The sequence below is a fragment of the Carlito syrichta genome, unplaced genomic scaffold, assembly GCF_000164805.1.
Source record: "Carlito syrichta isolate Samal-C Ts95f unplaced genomic scaffold, Tarsius_syrichta-2.0.1 Scaffold307141, whole genome shotgun sequence".
NCBI lineage: Eukaryota > Metazoa > Chordata > Mammalia > Primates > Tarsiidae > Carlito > Carlito syrichta.
In genome coordinates this window covers 587221-601560 of record NW_007251237.1, presented here as the reverse complement: position 1 = coordinate 601560, position 14340 = coordinate 587221, and the positions used below count along the sequence as shown (strand labels likewise).

Below are 14340 nucleotides of genomic sequence, written 5' to 3'. Positions count from 1 at the left end.
CTATAAAAGTGAAAAACAGCTATATAGTTATGTACTTTACATGATTTTGAGCAAAAATGATAATTTTCCTCATAAAATTGACGTTTAGCTCCCATATATGTGAATGCAAGGCAAAAGGTGTCTGTCTTCCAAAATACAGTAAGTGCCCATGTTGCTGCAAGAGAGAGGCATGGTAGATGTTTTGTTGGTATTTATGTATCAGTACATGTTTTTCTTGGCTCATCTCAGAATCTTCTCATTTATGGAGGGAAAAGTCAAGGACAGAACAGGACGCTAGTTGTTCTGCTGTCACTGAATTAAGAATGTTAAAATTCAAAAAAGCATCAAAATATTTACATATATCTCAAATCTCTTTCTTTTCTTTTCCCCTTGTTCTCAGAAAAGAACATCATACCCTTCAGAAAACCTTAGAAAGTTTACGTCTGGCCCCACTCCTAATTTACCTACACTTGTGGCAGAATGGATGTCTTATCCCTCCAATCAGTTTTTGGGTTTTCAAATTTAATTTTCCGTGTTGGTCACAGTCTGATGCATAACACTGTGGCATAATTGTACATGATTTGAGCAACACAGTGGGACTGAATTGATCACCACAGAACAAATCTCCAAAAAGAAATGTGAAAATGTATTTTTTCCTCCCTACAAACAAATATTTTGAACTGCTAAAAAGTAGATTCCTGAAGTAATTTTATGGGTTTATATAACAGGCACCTACTTGCTGGCCTCTCCTTGTCTGGGTCTACCTTGTCCATAGTAAAGTATGTTCCATAAAACACTAGTTCGTTGATCTGCTTCAAATAAAAATAATATAAAATGAAATGAAATAAAATATTTTCACGGGTCCAAATCATGAACATTATTTCTACTTTTCACAGCCTCACATACATTAGCAGTTTATAAAATAAATAGTGATTGCAATGAAGCAAAAATCTAATTCTCAAAACCAGTGTTTCTCAGAACTGATTAATCAACTACTTTTATAATTACCTATAAAAATTTGTCAGAACTAGTGTTCTAAGGAACTCATTTTAGGAAATATCATAGTTCAACCATTTTCAGAAGCACATTTTTTTCTTTTCATTTCTTAACACCTCTAAAATTGGGACACTTCTTACATTGGACGATGTCTTGGGTTTTAGTAAAATATGGCATTGCCCTAGCAGCTTTAATGGCAGTTATGTGTGCTGCATTAGTTATATTAAGCCCAGCTGAGAATGAGAAAAATTCATGACAGTGGCTTAAGTAAGACAGAAACTGATTTCTCTCTAGTAAATCTGGAGCTGGGCCTGCACTGGAATTGCACTCTGTGATGTTGAACACCCATGCTTCATGCTTCCTGTTGCTCCATTGCCCAATGACTTTATTTCCAAGATTGTATAATGATTCAACAAGACTGCTTTATGGCCAACTATAATGTCCCAATTTCTGCTAGCAGAAGAAGACAAAAGGTCAAGAAAATAGAGTAAAAGTCAAGTGCCAGCTGTCTCTTCTGGAAAGTTCTCAGAACCTGCCAAATGATCCTCCTGTGAATATCTTATAGGACAGAACTCAGTAATAATGTAGTTATATTTCTGAGCTTGCTTGTGCTGAGATAAAAATTCTATTTCTATGGAGAAAGGGGAGAACTGGAAAAGAGCTAGAACCACCCGCCATAGTGCAATCACTGTACATATTGAGATCTACAATCAGTTATTAAAAAACATTACACAAATTGCCAAAGAATAGCTCTTTAGAAGTTAAGGCATGAAAGCAAATATTGTTGAAGATGAGAAATTTTATGTAGCCACTAGAAATTAGAAAATTAGCCCATTCTTCCCCAGTGTCAAATGGTTTAGAAGAAATCTTGGTATTTATTACCATTGACCTTAGATTGTGGTCACAACAGAATTACATTCCCTGTTGCTTTATTTGACTCTCAGGTCACTCTTATTAACTAAATTTAGATGGAGGGAAAGTGCAACTAGGAATAGAAGGGGTGGTTCACATAAGGGATATTATGTAGATATAGACTCAATAATAAGAATGTCTGGTTGGGCTCGGTGGCTCAGCCTGTAATCCCGTGCCTTGGGAGGCTGAGGTGAGTGGATTGCCTGAGCCCGTGGGTTCGAGACCTGCCTGGGCAAATTGGCGAGACCTCATCTCTACAATAAATCAAAAAATTAGCCGGGCATGGTAGTGCACGCTTGTAGTTCTAGCTACTTGGAAGGCTGAGGCGGAAGGATCACCGGAGCCCAGCAGGTCGAGGCTGCGGTGGCTGGGAGTGGCCACTGCACTCCAGTCTGGGTGACAGAGTGAGACTCCAACTCAAAAAAAAAAAAAAGGATGTCCAGAATTTATTCTAAGGTTCTAGAGAAAATTGAGCAGTTTGTCTCAAGCTGCTCTGTGATTATATTTCCATTACTCCTTTAGAGATTGCAATGTAATTAAATGCAGAAGTTATACAATTCCCTAGTGTTTATCATTGCATTTAATTATAATATTTGCTTACAATATCTTTGATTTCAAATTTTTAAGTGGAAATACTGAAGCAGGGAGACTGTTCAAATTTAACCTCAAATTTGCTAGTACTTATTTGGGAATATAATTAGAGCATGATTAAAATTGTTTCAAAAGTATAATTAAAAGAATTTAAAGTGCCCATATGGAATAGTGTAAGTCTCTTTTAAAAATAAATTTCTATATATGTAAGCTGATGTCATTTTGGAATTTCTGTCACTCTCAGTTGATTCTCTTGATCCTTTTGCTTTATTAAGCTGTCCTTTGGCAAAAACATTAAAAAAAAATTAAAAATCAATGAATCATTTATTAAAGCCAAACTTTTATCATCAATTCCTGAAAACTGTTATTGTGTGATGCTTACTTTTATTTATAAACTCTAAGAGACATTCTTACTTTGCAGAGGAATGTAGTAATTATGAAATAATGGGATATAAAATTTTCTCTATTTATTATATCAGATTATTTGATATCATAAGGCAAATAAAACATATGTACCAGCAGGGCCTCAATTCCTAGGAGCTCACTTTTAGGAAAAGCAATAATAAATAGATGGCAAAAATCTTGAAAAATCCAATAAATAAGCCTCATGAAATGATCTGGTTTAGTGAATTGGTAAATATGTTTTTAATAAAAATGTCATTTTGCTTTTTGTTTATCTATTGCCTTATTGAGAAGAATTAGCTATTTCTATTGTTTTATTTTTAAAGAATAAATGATAAAAACAACAAATGCATGCTGGTATTATAATTTAACTTAATGTGCCTATAGAGGAAAACATATTTTTAAAAGATGAAATCTACCTGATAGCTATGTGTCTCATTATTATTATCAGGTATTTATTGAGTATCCCCTATGTGCAAAGCATTCTGGTGGGCTTTCAAATGTGGAGATCAAATTCTAAATAAACCAATCATGCTGAAATGTGTTTGAAGTAAGAGTTATCTCTTTATTGCATCAACAGAGCAGAAAGAAAATATCTTGGTTATGTTATTAAACTGGAATTTAAAGTGATAAATTAAAATAACAACTGACACGCCACCTATTTTTCTAAAAACATGAGGAGACTTAGCATTATATATGCCTAAAAGCACACTGATAAACCATTAATAAAACTGAAAGGTATAAGTTTTAAGATATGTGTATTTCTATCCCAGTTAGAAAGACAGCTTTGAAGAGTGCGTCTGTATCACTGAAATGATATACTCAGAAAAAATGTATTCTGCTCTGACTTTAAGGCTCTGTAATATGGTCTATCAAATGCACCAAAACCCCCAAATCACCAGTCTTTCTAGGATACTCTTCTCCAAGTTATCATGCAAAAACTCCACAGTGAACTTCTTGATGTTTTTAGAAGTTTCTTCCATTGCCTAAATAGCATTGTTTTTAGTAATGGAACTCAGGGTTTAATAACATTTTTGGTTTTAATCAGGTAGCAACAATTCTCTAAATCAAAATTGAACTTCCCCCATTAAATTACACACTTATATATTATTTTGGATGGGTACCTTTTCAAGCAGACATGTAAATTCTAAGTTTTCCTTGCTTTGGTCTTTGAAGCTGTTAAGTACTTGTCAGAAGTAACTTTTTGCAAGATACCAGATCAACAGCATGACTTGTTCAATGTACAATCATAAAACTTTTGGATAGGTAATATTTTTTATTTTACAGACACTTTACGTCTGCTTCAAATTATTCCTGTATTTCTAATAAAGTAGGAAAATGAAAGAAATATACCATAATGTTAAGAATTCTGAAACCTAGGCTTAGTCCCAGGAGTATCTCATATTTAGCTGAGAGACCTTAGCATGTCTTTTTTTTTTTTTTTTTTTTTTTTTGGAGTCTCACTCTGTCACTCAGGCTGGAGTGCAGTGGCAGCTCACGGCCACCCCAGCGTCGACCTGCTCGGCTCCACGATCCTTCCACCTCAGCCTTCCAAGTAGCCGAAACTATATGGTGCTCGCTACCACACCCAGCTAATTTTTTATTTACTGTAGAGAAAAGGCCTCATCAAGTTGCCTGGGCCGGTCTCGAACCTGCGGGCTCAGGCAATCCCCTCACCTCGGCCTTCCAAAGTGCTGGAATTACAGGCTGAGCCACTGAGCCTGGCCAGTATGTCTTTTAACATTTAAAAGTTAGTTTCCTCATTCACAAAAAAGAACCAATAATATTGTATCTGATTATATCACATAGGAATATTGAAATTTAAAAAATGAATATTAAAACACTGAAAACTTAAATGTACTCTAAAAATAATGAGTGTGTGTGTAAACATGTATACATAACTGATGAAAAAATTAATAAACAAATTTTTATTTGGTTTTAGGTCAATTATTATTGGAAGTGAAAGTCATTAATCATTAGAAACATTTGGGAAAAAAATCAGCCTATTGTAGATTTTCTTTGAATGACATGAACAGAGCAAGTTTCCTACAAATTCAATTTAATTTGTCTTCTTAGAAAGATCAGCAGTTGACATGGACACTGCCCAAGCTTTAACATGGGTTCGTAAGACATCATTCTTATATATTTGATCTTACTCCCTGAAATCCTTTTTTATCTTAAAGGATTTTATAAATGTCAATCAATTCATCCCAGTTTCATTTCCTAATATCTGGTATAGAATTGATGTGTTTCTTTTCGTTTCCAATTTTGTTAATATGTAGTAGCCATAAATGCATTCTTTTAAAATAAAATCAATTTCACTTTAGGATCACACTTACTATTTAAAATGAGAGGGACAGAAAAGTAAATGTTTATGAGGACAAATTCACATAACGCCATGTGGTCTTTCCTATAGATAAGCAAACCTCAGATCCAAGGTAACAGAAACATTGGCTGAAATTAACACACAGTACAGTAATCCAGAAGAACCATTCTGTGAATTGTTCTTATGACTTTATATCATGTTATGATTTCCCACATTGAATTTTTATTTTTAAACATAGAGTGAAATAGAAATTCTACATAACTGTACTTCATTTAGAAATTTGAATGTGCAAAGTAATTAAAAATTAATTATAACTTTATAAAAAGGGCATGACATTTTCTTAGGATAACTACTGGGGCATATTTGAGAAAAGCTGACACATGCCTTTTCTTTCTCTCTAGGCTTCTTTACCTGCAGCAACAGATCTTCCAGAATTTTTTGTTGCATCTTATAAGTGGCCTGGATGGACTCATGGTCCACTGGATCAAAAAAACTGTGCTGCATCATGGGCATTTTCCACTGCAAGTAATAAAGTCATTTTAATTACTTCCTTATAAACACCCTCTTTGATTCTAGAGACTGAAAAAATAATTTAAATGTTTTTAAATTTAAAATATTTAAAAATTAGCATCTGATTAATTAAAATAAAATCTTATTCTGACTGGAGAAAGCAACTTGAAGATTATATTAAAAAATTAACTTTTTGCCTAAAAATTGGTTTTTATTTTTGGGGTCTAGTTTTAAATAGAGAATGAATCAAAAGAGCAACAAAATAGAGTTGCTGAAATTTGTTTACCTATTGATAGTTAATGCCAAATAATAAAAAGAGAATTAAGGTTCTTCTTCATTCATAATATTACTTGCAATTCTAACATAGATACACCCACATAATTTTTATATTCATTTTTCTTTATAAAAATATAGTTATTAAACTAACTTAAGGTTAAGTGAACTAAATCATGATGGATCAAATGGATTTTATCTCATTTTAAGTAAATGTATATAAATACATAGATTCTGACTCAAAAGTAATTTAACTGATCTTTTAACAAGAGTAGCTTCCAAATTAATGCTACTGTTACTGAAAAAATATAAGAAATGTCTCTTTCATAGTTACTTTCATATAAGTTCACAAATCCAATTAATGAATTACTCAGATTAACTCCAAAATTTGGTCTCCAAAAGCATCCTCAAATTAGTGTCAGACACATTTCAGCAATTAAATAAAACCTAACATGATGATGATTGGACACTATCAAATATCTTCATAAAACTATGTTCTAGGCCTTGCAGGTAATTTCAAGTGTGCATAAAAACAATTTAAAGAGCTGGGCTTGGTGGCTCAGCCTGTAATCCCGTGCCTTTGGGAGGCTGAGGTGAGTGGATTGCCTGAGCCCGCGGGTTCGAGACCCGCCTGGGCAACGAGACCTCAACTCTACAATAAATCAAAAAATCAGCCGGGCATTGTAGCGCATGCCTGTAATTCCGGCTACTCAGAAGGCTGAGGCAGAAGGATCGCCAGAGCCCAGCGGGTCGAGGCTGCGGTGGCCGGGAGCGGCCACATCCAGTCTGGGCGACAGAGTGAGACTCCAACTCAAAACAAACAAACAAACAAACAAACAAACAAACACCAATTTAAAGCACTGAAGCTTTGTGAAATAAGTACATAGACTCTTAGAGAAGCCAACTCCGAAGGGCAGCATATCCTGGGCCAGAAAAGTGCTAATACCTTTGTTTAAATTAAATACCATTGCTTCATAGTACCAACCAGATTGTTCCAGAAATGCCTTTGGCAGGACCACAGTTGCTGGCCAAACTCACCTCTGGAGTGACTGCATCTGTTCATGCTACACATTTATACCACTCCCTGGTATAAATGTTCTCTGGCTATCTGATGCTTGTCCTTGATGCATTAGGGAGCCAAATGGGGGGACCTTTTTCAGCTCTGTCTCAGATGGGTGGGGAGAGATTTAATCAAATAAACCATTTGTCATTTTATGTTCATATGGTTAAGGTGCTACAGTTTGTTGGCAATTTATAAAAAAATTTTGTTTTAAAATTTAAGTTAGATCAGTATTTCTGAAGATGTCTAAGAAAAGATGTTTATGGTGAAATATTGACAGCAGCTTGCTAGGCTGGAAGGTATATTTTGGTGTCCCCGTAGATAGCCTTTACACGAGTCCAAGTCTGGATTGTTCAGTACTAATTCACCAGAACACCAGAGAGAAGATTTTCAAGCCTTTTGTGGTTTCAGAGGACACAGGCTTTTATCCTATGCATTCAGTATAATAAATCAGGACAATTATTTTTTTCTGTGTTAAAGAAATAATAAACTAAGTTCTTGTTAAGATCTAAACATTTTTTCTTAGTTAAAATAAAAAAAACTTTCAGAGAGAGCTATAAAATAGAATCAATATATTTTATATAAGAAAATAAATATTTATATAATTGTACATATATACTTATATATTATATTTATATAATATATTTTTAAAAATTTATGTACCCAAATGAATTCAAGCTATTTGTCAGAAGCTGAAAGGGTGAAGGTGTTTGAAATGGTGGAAATAGTGTGTCCCAGAGTAAATCTGGAGACAAATTAAGCAGAGAAAATGACAGAGTATGTTTCAGAGATAACACCCATTGAAATTTTTCAAGAAGAAAGTGAAAAACAATTGGCCAGACTGAGTAATTCTTAAATCTTTGGATTTTTTTCTAATATATCAAGTGAATTTGAACTAAACCTTTATTGAGATTCAGAAATATCTATATAGGAGCAGAATATTGCATAACATTGGTAATTAAAACGTGTCTTTTAGTTGAAATCTACAGATTCATGGGGATGTAGGAGATTTTAGAGGTCATCCTTTTCAAGCCTCTGGTTTTATAAAGGAGGCAAAATAGGTGATATGACTTACCTGAAGCCAAAAGATGAGAAATATCAGAAATAATGCAGCCAGACCTCTGACTTTTTGACTACTGTTTCCTCTGCACTATAAAAGTATTTTTGGAATGAAAACACAATTGTACTAACAGTTTCAAAATTTGTATTTGATTCTGAACCCTTGTACTTAATGTCAATATCAAAGATTTCTGTTTTCTTTTATGAATTAGGGAATCATTTTTTGAGAATATCAGAGGTGGTAGTATAATGCCAATTGCTCCTATAAAATATATCCTATTACAGTAATAGAATAAAGTTATAGGTTATAGATTTAACATTATTGAGCATATAAAACATACCAGCAATTGTGCTACAGCCTTGCAAATATGTTGTAATTATGTAAAAACCTTGTGTGTACAGTAATACATATGCAAACATATTGTTTTAAAATGAATTATTTTGGAAAAATATCTAAATTAGCACCTTGAGGGGTTACAGTACACAGATAACTTTGGTGAGAAAAAAACCTAAAACTTCCACAGAGCAAAGTGAATTGATATAAGAAAGATTATTACTTTGTTGTCTTTAGTTAAAAGTGAGTAAGAAATTAAACATCAAGACAACATAATACCAGATATTCAACAACAACAACAGCAAATCTGTACTGACATGGTACCCACCCCAATTTTTTCCTGATCTCATCACTCACATTAGTTTATTATGGCATCATGATCAGAATGATGATGCATATAAATTTTTGCTACCGGTTGATTAGTTTTCCTAGTCTATTATTCCATACAGGCAAAACTATAACTTTTTTGTTTCTTGTTCATCTTTGTAATATCTAGTGCCATAGTGTCTGTCACCTGGTAGGTATTCAATGGATGTGTTGAGAAAAGTAATGAACTGACAACAGTGCCAAAGCTAAGGAATTATTTAAACTCAAAAATAGAAGGTTTAATAACAAAAAGCTAGTGTGTGTGATAGACATAATGTATATTGTATATAAATACATATGTACGCTCATGTATACAAAACATTAATATTAGTTAATAATAGTTAGAACTATATTATTAGTTATATATAACATTACATATCATTAGTTACATATTGGACATATATATAGTATTCCATAGTATATACATAATTACATATATCTAGGTATAACCAACTATATTATATATAACTAGCAATAGTAATTAATAGCAGTTATAATAATTAATGATTTTTATAACAATACTTTGTTCCATACATATGTATAAACAAGCTGAAATCCATGTGTACTAAGCTAAGATTAATCATATTGGGAGCATAAAAATATGCCATGTAGCTTTTAAATGTTGTGTAATTCAGATTTGTATTAGTCTGGATTAGCTTAAGTATGGATTCCTTGGTCGTTAAATTAGATACCAGTTTCAAAATCAAGAATTTAATTTACTTCAATATATCAAATTACCATGGCTAAATTTCCAATTAATATTTCTAGGTGAGTGGATTGCCTCAGCCCACGGGTTCGAGACCTGCCTGGGCAGCAAGACCTCATCTCTACAATAAATCAAAAAATCAGCCGGGCGTGGTAGTGCATGTCTGTAATTCCGGCTACTCGGAAGGCTGAGGCGGAAGGATTGCCAGAGCCCAGCAGGTGGAGGCTGCGGTGGCCGGGAGTGGCCACTGCACTCCAGTCTGGGCGACAGAGTGAGACTCCAACTCAAAAAAAAAAAAAAAAAAAATTTCTATGATCAATTTTCTTGATTGACTCAGTTTAGTCACACTCATTTCAAAAAAATATATTTACCCACGACTACATGTATGACACTGTTCTTGGCGCAGGAGATAGAAATATAAGTGACATATGGTTTTTGCTCTCAAAGAGTTTCATTTCATAGATATAGAAAATAAAAGAAACAAGGAACAATAAAAATCTTGAAATCAATAAAACAATGGAACAATACCAAAGTAAGACAAAATTATGAGTGAAATTATGACACAGTTAAGTTGGCTGGAGTACATACATATTGTAATAATATTTTGTTATATACAGTTTTAAAGACTAGATTGGTGTTCAAACAAATAGGAATATATATATATACAAAATATTAGAAATACCATGTGCCATTTGAATATTAATTAATATTCTATTTGAAACAGGTGTGGCTGCTGACCGAATAGCAATTCAGTCTGAGGGCAGATACACAGCCAATTTGTCTCCTCAGAATTTGATTTCTTGCTGTGCCAAAAACCATCATGGATGCAACAGCGGAAGCATCGATAGGGCATGGTGGTACCTGAGAAAACGTGGGTAAATAGCTGCACAGCGTGTGTTTCTAGGATTCTTATGAGTTCTTTCTAGATTAGGACTAAAATCTATTTCAAAAATTTTACCAAAAAAATAGCAAATATATATGCTACATGTATATCAATGTATATGCTACATCTAAATATAAATTGTTTGATATCTCTTGAGATTTGAAGCAATTATTGAAGAATTTATACATTTCTAGCTAAATTAATATGAATTTTACTTTTGAAGACTTATGTACACATCATCACTCTGTGCCAAGCAGTTCTACTGAATCTCCAAAAAGGGTATAAAGTAATCAGTGTAGCTGATATCTCTGTTGTGCCTTTCAGTCACCCAGGTTGATGAGTGGATAACACTAGGTAAAATTAGACTGAAAATATGAAGAATAAAATAAAGAAATAATTTACAGTTGCCTTAACTCGTTAATTTTCCATGTCCTATTTGATCAAAAATGATGGGTTGTATTTTTTTCTATCATGTAGCCTGATACCCACCTAGCATCCTTGTGTGTAGTATAAGAGCTAAAATACTTAAAAGCAGTTATTCAGTTAAGAGACTGCAGCTGATAGGCAGTGGTACACATAGGTACTGTCCACTTATTCTTTCATCATCTATCCAGTGCTCTGGCTCTGCTATAAATACTTTGATGCTATGGAAGAGAGTAGGTGTTAGATATTGATGGGTGGCCATAAATTTATTTGAAATTTTTAATATGTTTCACCTAATAAAGTGATGCTTCCAGTGGATTACTTGGGATGATAACTTCCTAGTTTAGTCATGCTTGATTTGTTGCTATTCTGTACTATGATAAAAATAAAAATCCCTTAGGAGCTTAAAAATATAAATTATCATTGTGACCCAAGTAAATCTCAATGTATTGGTCTGCTTGGGCTGTCATAACAAAATGCCATAGACTGTGTGGCTTAAACAACAAACATTTATGTTCTTAAGGATGCAAAATCCAAGATCAAGGTGCTGGCTGATTCTGTTCTTGGTGAGGACCTGCTCTCTGGTTTGCAGATGGGTACCTTCCTGCAATGTTCAAACGCATGGGATGAAATGTCTTTGTATGCTGAAAAGAAAGCTCTGGTGTTTCTTACTCTTCTTTTAAGGCTACTAATCCCATCCATGTTGACTTTAACCTCATGACCTCTTTTAAAGCTAATTATGGGAGGACTCCAAAAAACCTGGAATTTATTTATTAAAAATGGTATATTGCCGGGCTTGGTGGCTCAGCCTGTAATCCCGCGCCTTTGGGAGGCTGAGGTGAGTGGATTGCCTGAGCCCGCGGGTTCGAAGACCTGCCTGGGCAGCGAGACCTCATCTCTACAATAAATCAAGAAATCAGCCGGGCGTGGTAGCGCGTGCCTGTAATTCCGGCTACTCGGAAGGCTGAGGCGGAAGGATCGCCGGGGCCCAGCAGGTCGAGGCTGCGGTGGCCGGGAGCGGCCACTGCACTCCAGTCTGGGCGATAGAGTGAGACTCCAACTTAAAAAAAAAAAAATGTGTAATTTTTCTTACATTTTTAAACTTTAGTCATCTTCAAAGTACCCACTGTTTGATGCAATACATCTATCGAGATGCTTTTCCATTGCTGAAAACAGTTTTTGAACTCATCAATTATGATGCCTTTTAGTGCTTCTGCCATTTTTTGCTTTACCTCTTTCACATCACCAAAACATTTTCCTTTGAGGATTTTTCCTGAGGAAACAAAAACAGTCTCTCAGGGTGAGATTGGGTGAATAGGGATGGTGGGGCATGGGGATCATACCATTTTTGGTCAAAAACTGTTGAACATTAAGCACAGTGTAGGCAGGTGTGTTGGTAAATCACCCATCGAGAAATGGGCAAATGCGTTGAAAGGATTAAAAAAAAAAAAAAAAAAAAAAGAATTACCTGAAGTCAAATGTAGCCTCTCACAACAATGCTAGCTGGTACACTGATGGTGATGGGTTCCTAAAACACTTACCTAGCAGGGAAAACCTGTACTACAAAGGGCCCGCCTTCTAAAAAGCAATTCTGATTCTTTTCTTTTGGTTCCCCTTCGCATCTCCTTAAGGCCCTCCTCCAAAGATCATTATTTTGGGTGTTAGTCATATGTCTTAGTTATATATCAATTCAACATATGAATTTTAGTGTGACACAGTCCAGTCCGTAGCAGTCATCATTTAATGAAAATATAATACATTTTATGCAATATTTTCAACTGTTTTATTGTTTTTTAATGGCTCTGCTTTCATCATGCTCTTTCCTCAGACTCTCATACTGTGTTGGATTCTATTACATTTTCATAAACCAATTCTAGGGGATACTTCTATGACCATTTCAGAATTGAATATCTACAAAACAAATTCCATGACTTTATTTCCCTTGCTTTCTACCTCTGTAGTCAATAGGATCATGTAAGAGTTGGAACCAAATAGTTTGTACTTTGCTATGCTCAGTTTCAAACCAGAAATCATTTTCTGTATCTTTCGTAACATGTATACATCTGATATATTTCTATTTTATTAACTTTTAATATTATATTAGTATTATACTATTTTCCCCAAAGTATCATGAATTGCATATGTGTAATAATTGAAGTCTTATGAGAAATTTTAAACAACAAAACAAGAAAAAGCTTAATTATAAAACTTACAATTTATCAGAATATTCTATCTTGCAATAGTTAATTTTTTAGATTAGAAAATATAGTTTACTTAGAAAGTAAATTAGAGAGAGAGAGAGAGAGAGAGGAGACAGAGAGATTTACCTCCCCAAGATTGGGAAGGGTGCCAAAGCTAAGAAACATGACGGCGGTAGCTCAGAGAGCCACGTAGATGCATCAGAGTTTAGCAAAGTAATGGTTGCAATAGTTAAATTTATTGCCTTTTTCATATTAAATTTGTCTTTTCCGTGTTGTAAGTATACAGGTTGAAGAAATTCTTTCCATATTAGTATTACCACAGACTTATTGATGGTCACTTTTCATCTCTAGGAAATTCTATACTACAGATAGAATTATTCATTAAAAATGAATTAAAACAAGGTTTTAAATTTATAATGATAAATAGAGGGGAGTAGGGAGCAGTGTAACATCACTGAGCTTCCATGTTGGAGTCAGTCAACATTTTGAAACTTATGCATGTAAGTCACCAGAATAATTTATGAATGCTTAATTCAGTATAATTAAATATAGTCAGAATGTTATGGTACTTTCCTAAATATTTTCTTTGCTTCTTTGCTTATTCCTCATAGACTTGTATCCCATGCGTGCTATCCACTTTTCAAGGATCAAAATGCTGCCCACAGTGGATGCGCCATGACAAGTAGGTCTGATGGGCGGGGAAAACGGCATGCCACAAAGCCATGTCCCAACAACATAGAGAAGTCTAACAGGATCTATCAGTGTTCTCCTCCATATAGAGTCTCTTCCAATGTAAGTCTGAATGGCAAGAATTAACAATGGTTGACTTTCTCAAATATATATAACTCTGCTATTATAAAAACTATTTAAAACTACTTTATTCTAAAATATATGTTATGTTTCCAGGTATAATTTTTTATGTCCTTAATGGATTTTTAAATACTTTGAGTTTGGGTATGATTTCTCATTTTTGTAATATTAATAATGTAAAGATTTGGCTTAAATTAAAAGATACCCATGAAAGTAGGGTTTTTAAATTATTTTATAATATATATGACATATATATATGCAAACATATTATATATATATATTTATGAACTTGACAATTAAAAGCTGACTTTTTAGTGATAGTAACTCATTTTATCAATCCTTTGCCTTGCTTCACAAAATAATTGATGAACATATAGCCATAATGAAAAAAAAAAAAAGAACTCCCTTGGATGCCAGTTTGTCATGTCAAAAGCCAAGGCAAAATTTTCTCCGTCATATCAGCATTAGCCAGGCCTTCTCATTTGCAGCATATCTGAACTTTCAGTGAC

The 14340-nt window shown here is 34.0% G+C and overlaps 1 protein-coding gene across 1 annotated transcript in view; it reads left to right on the top strand.

Annotated features, from left to right (window-relative positions):
- TINAG (tubulointerstitial nephritis antigen) overlaps window positions 1-14340 on the top strand; it is an 88854-nt gene that overhangs the window by 24073 nt on the left and 50441 nt on the right. Inside the window, exons 5-7 of the mRNA XM_008063923.2 lie at window positions 5608-5731; window positions 10239-10389; window positions 13633-13813. Coding sequence (XP_008062114.1) covers window positions 5608-5731; window positions 10239-10389; window positions 13633-13813 — 456 coding nt within the window. The remainder of the gene's footprint in view (window positions 1-5607; window positions 5732-10238; window positions 10390-13632; window positions 13814-14340) is intronic.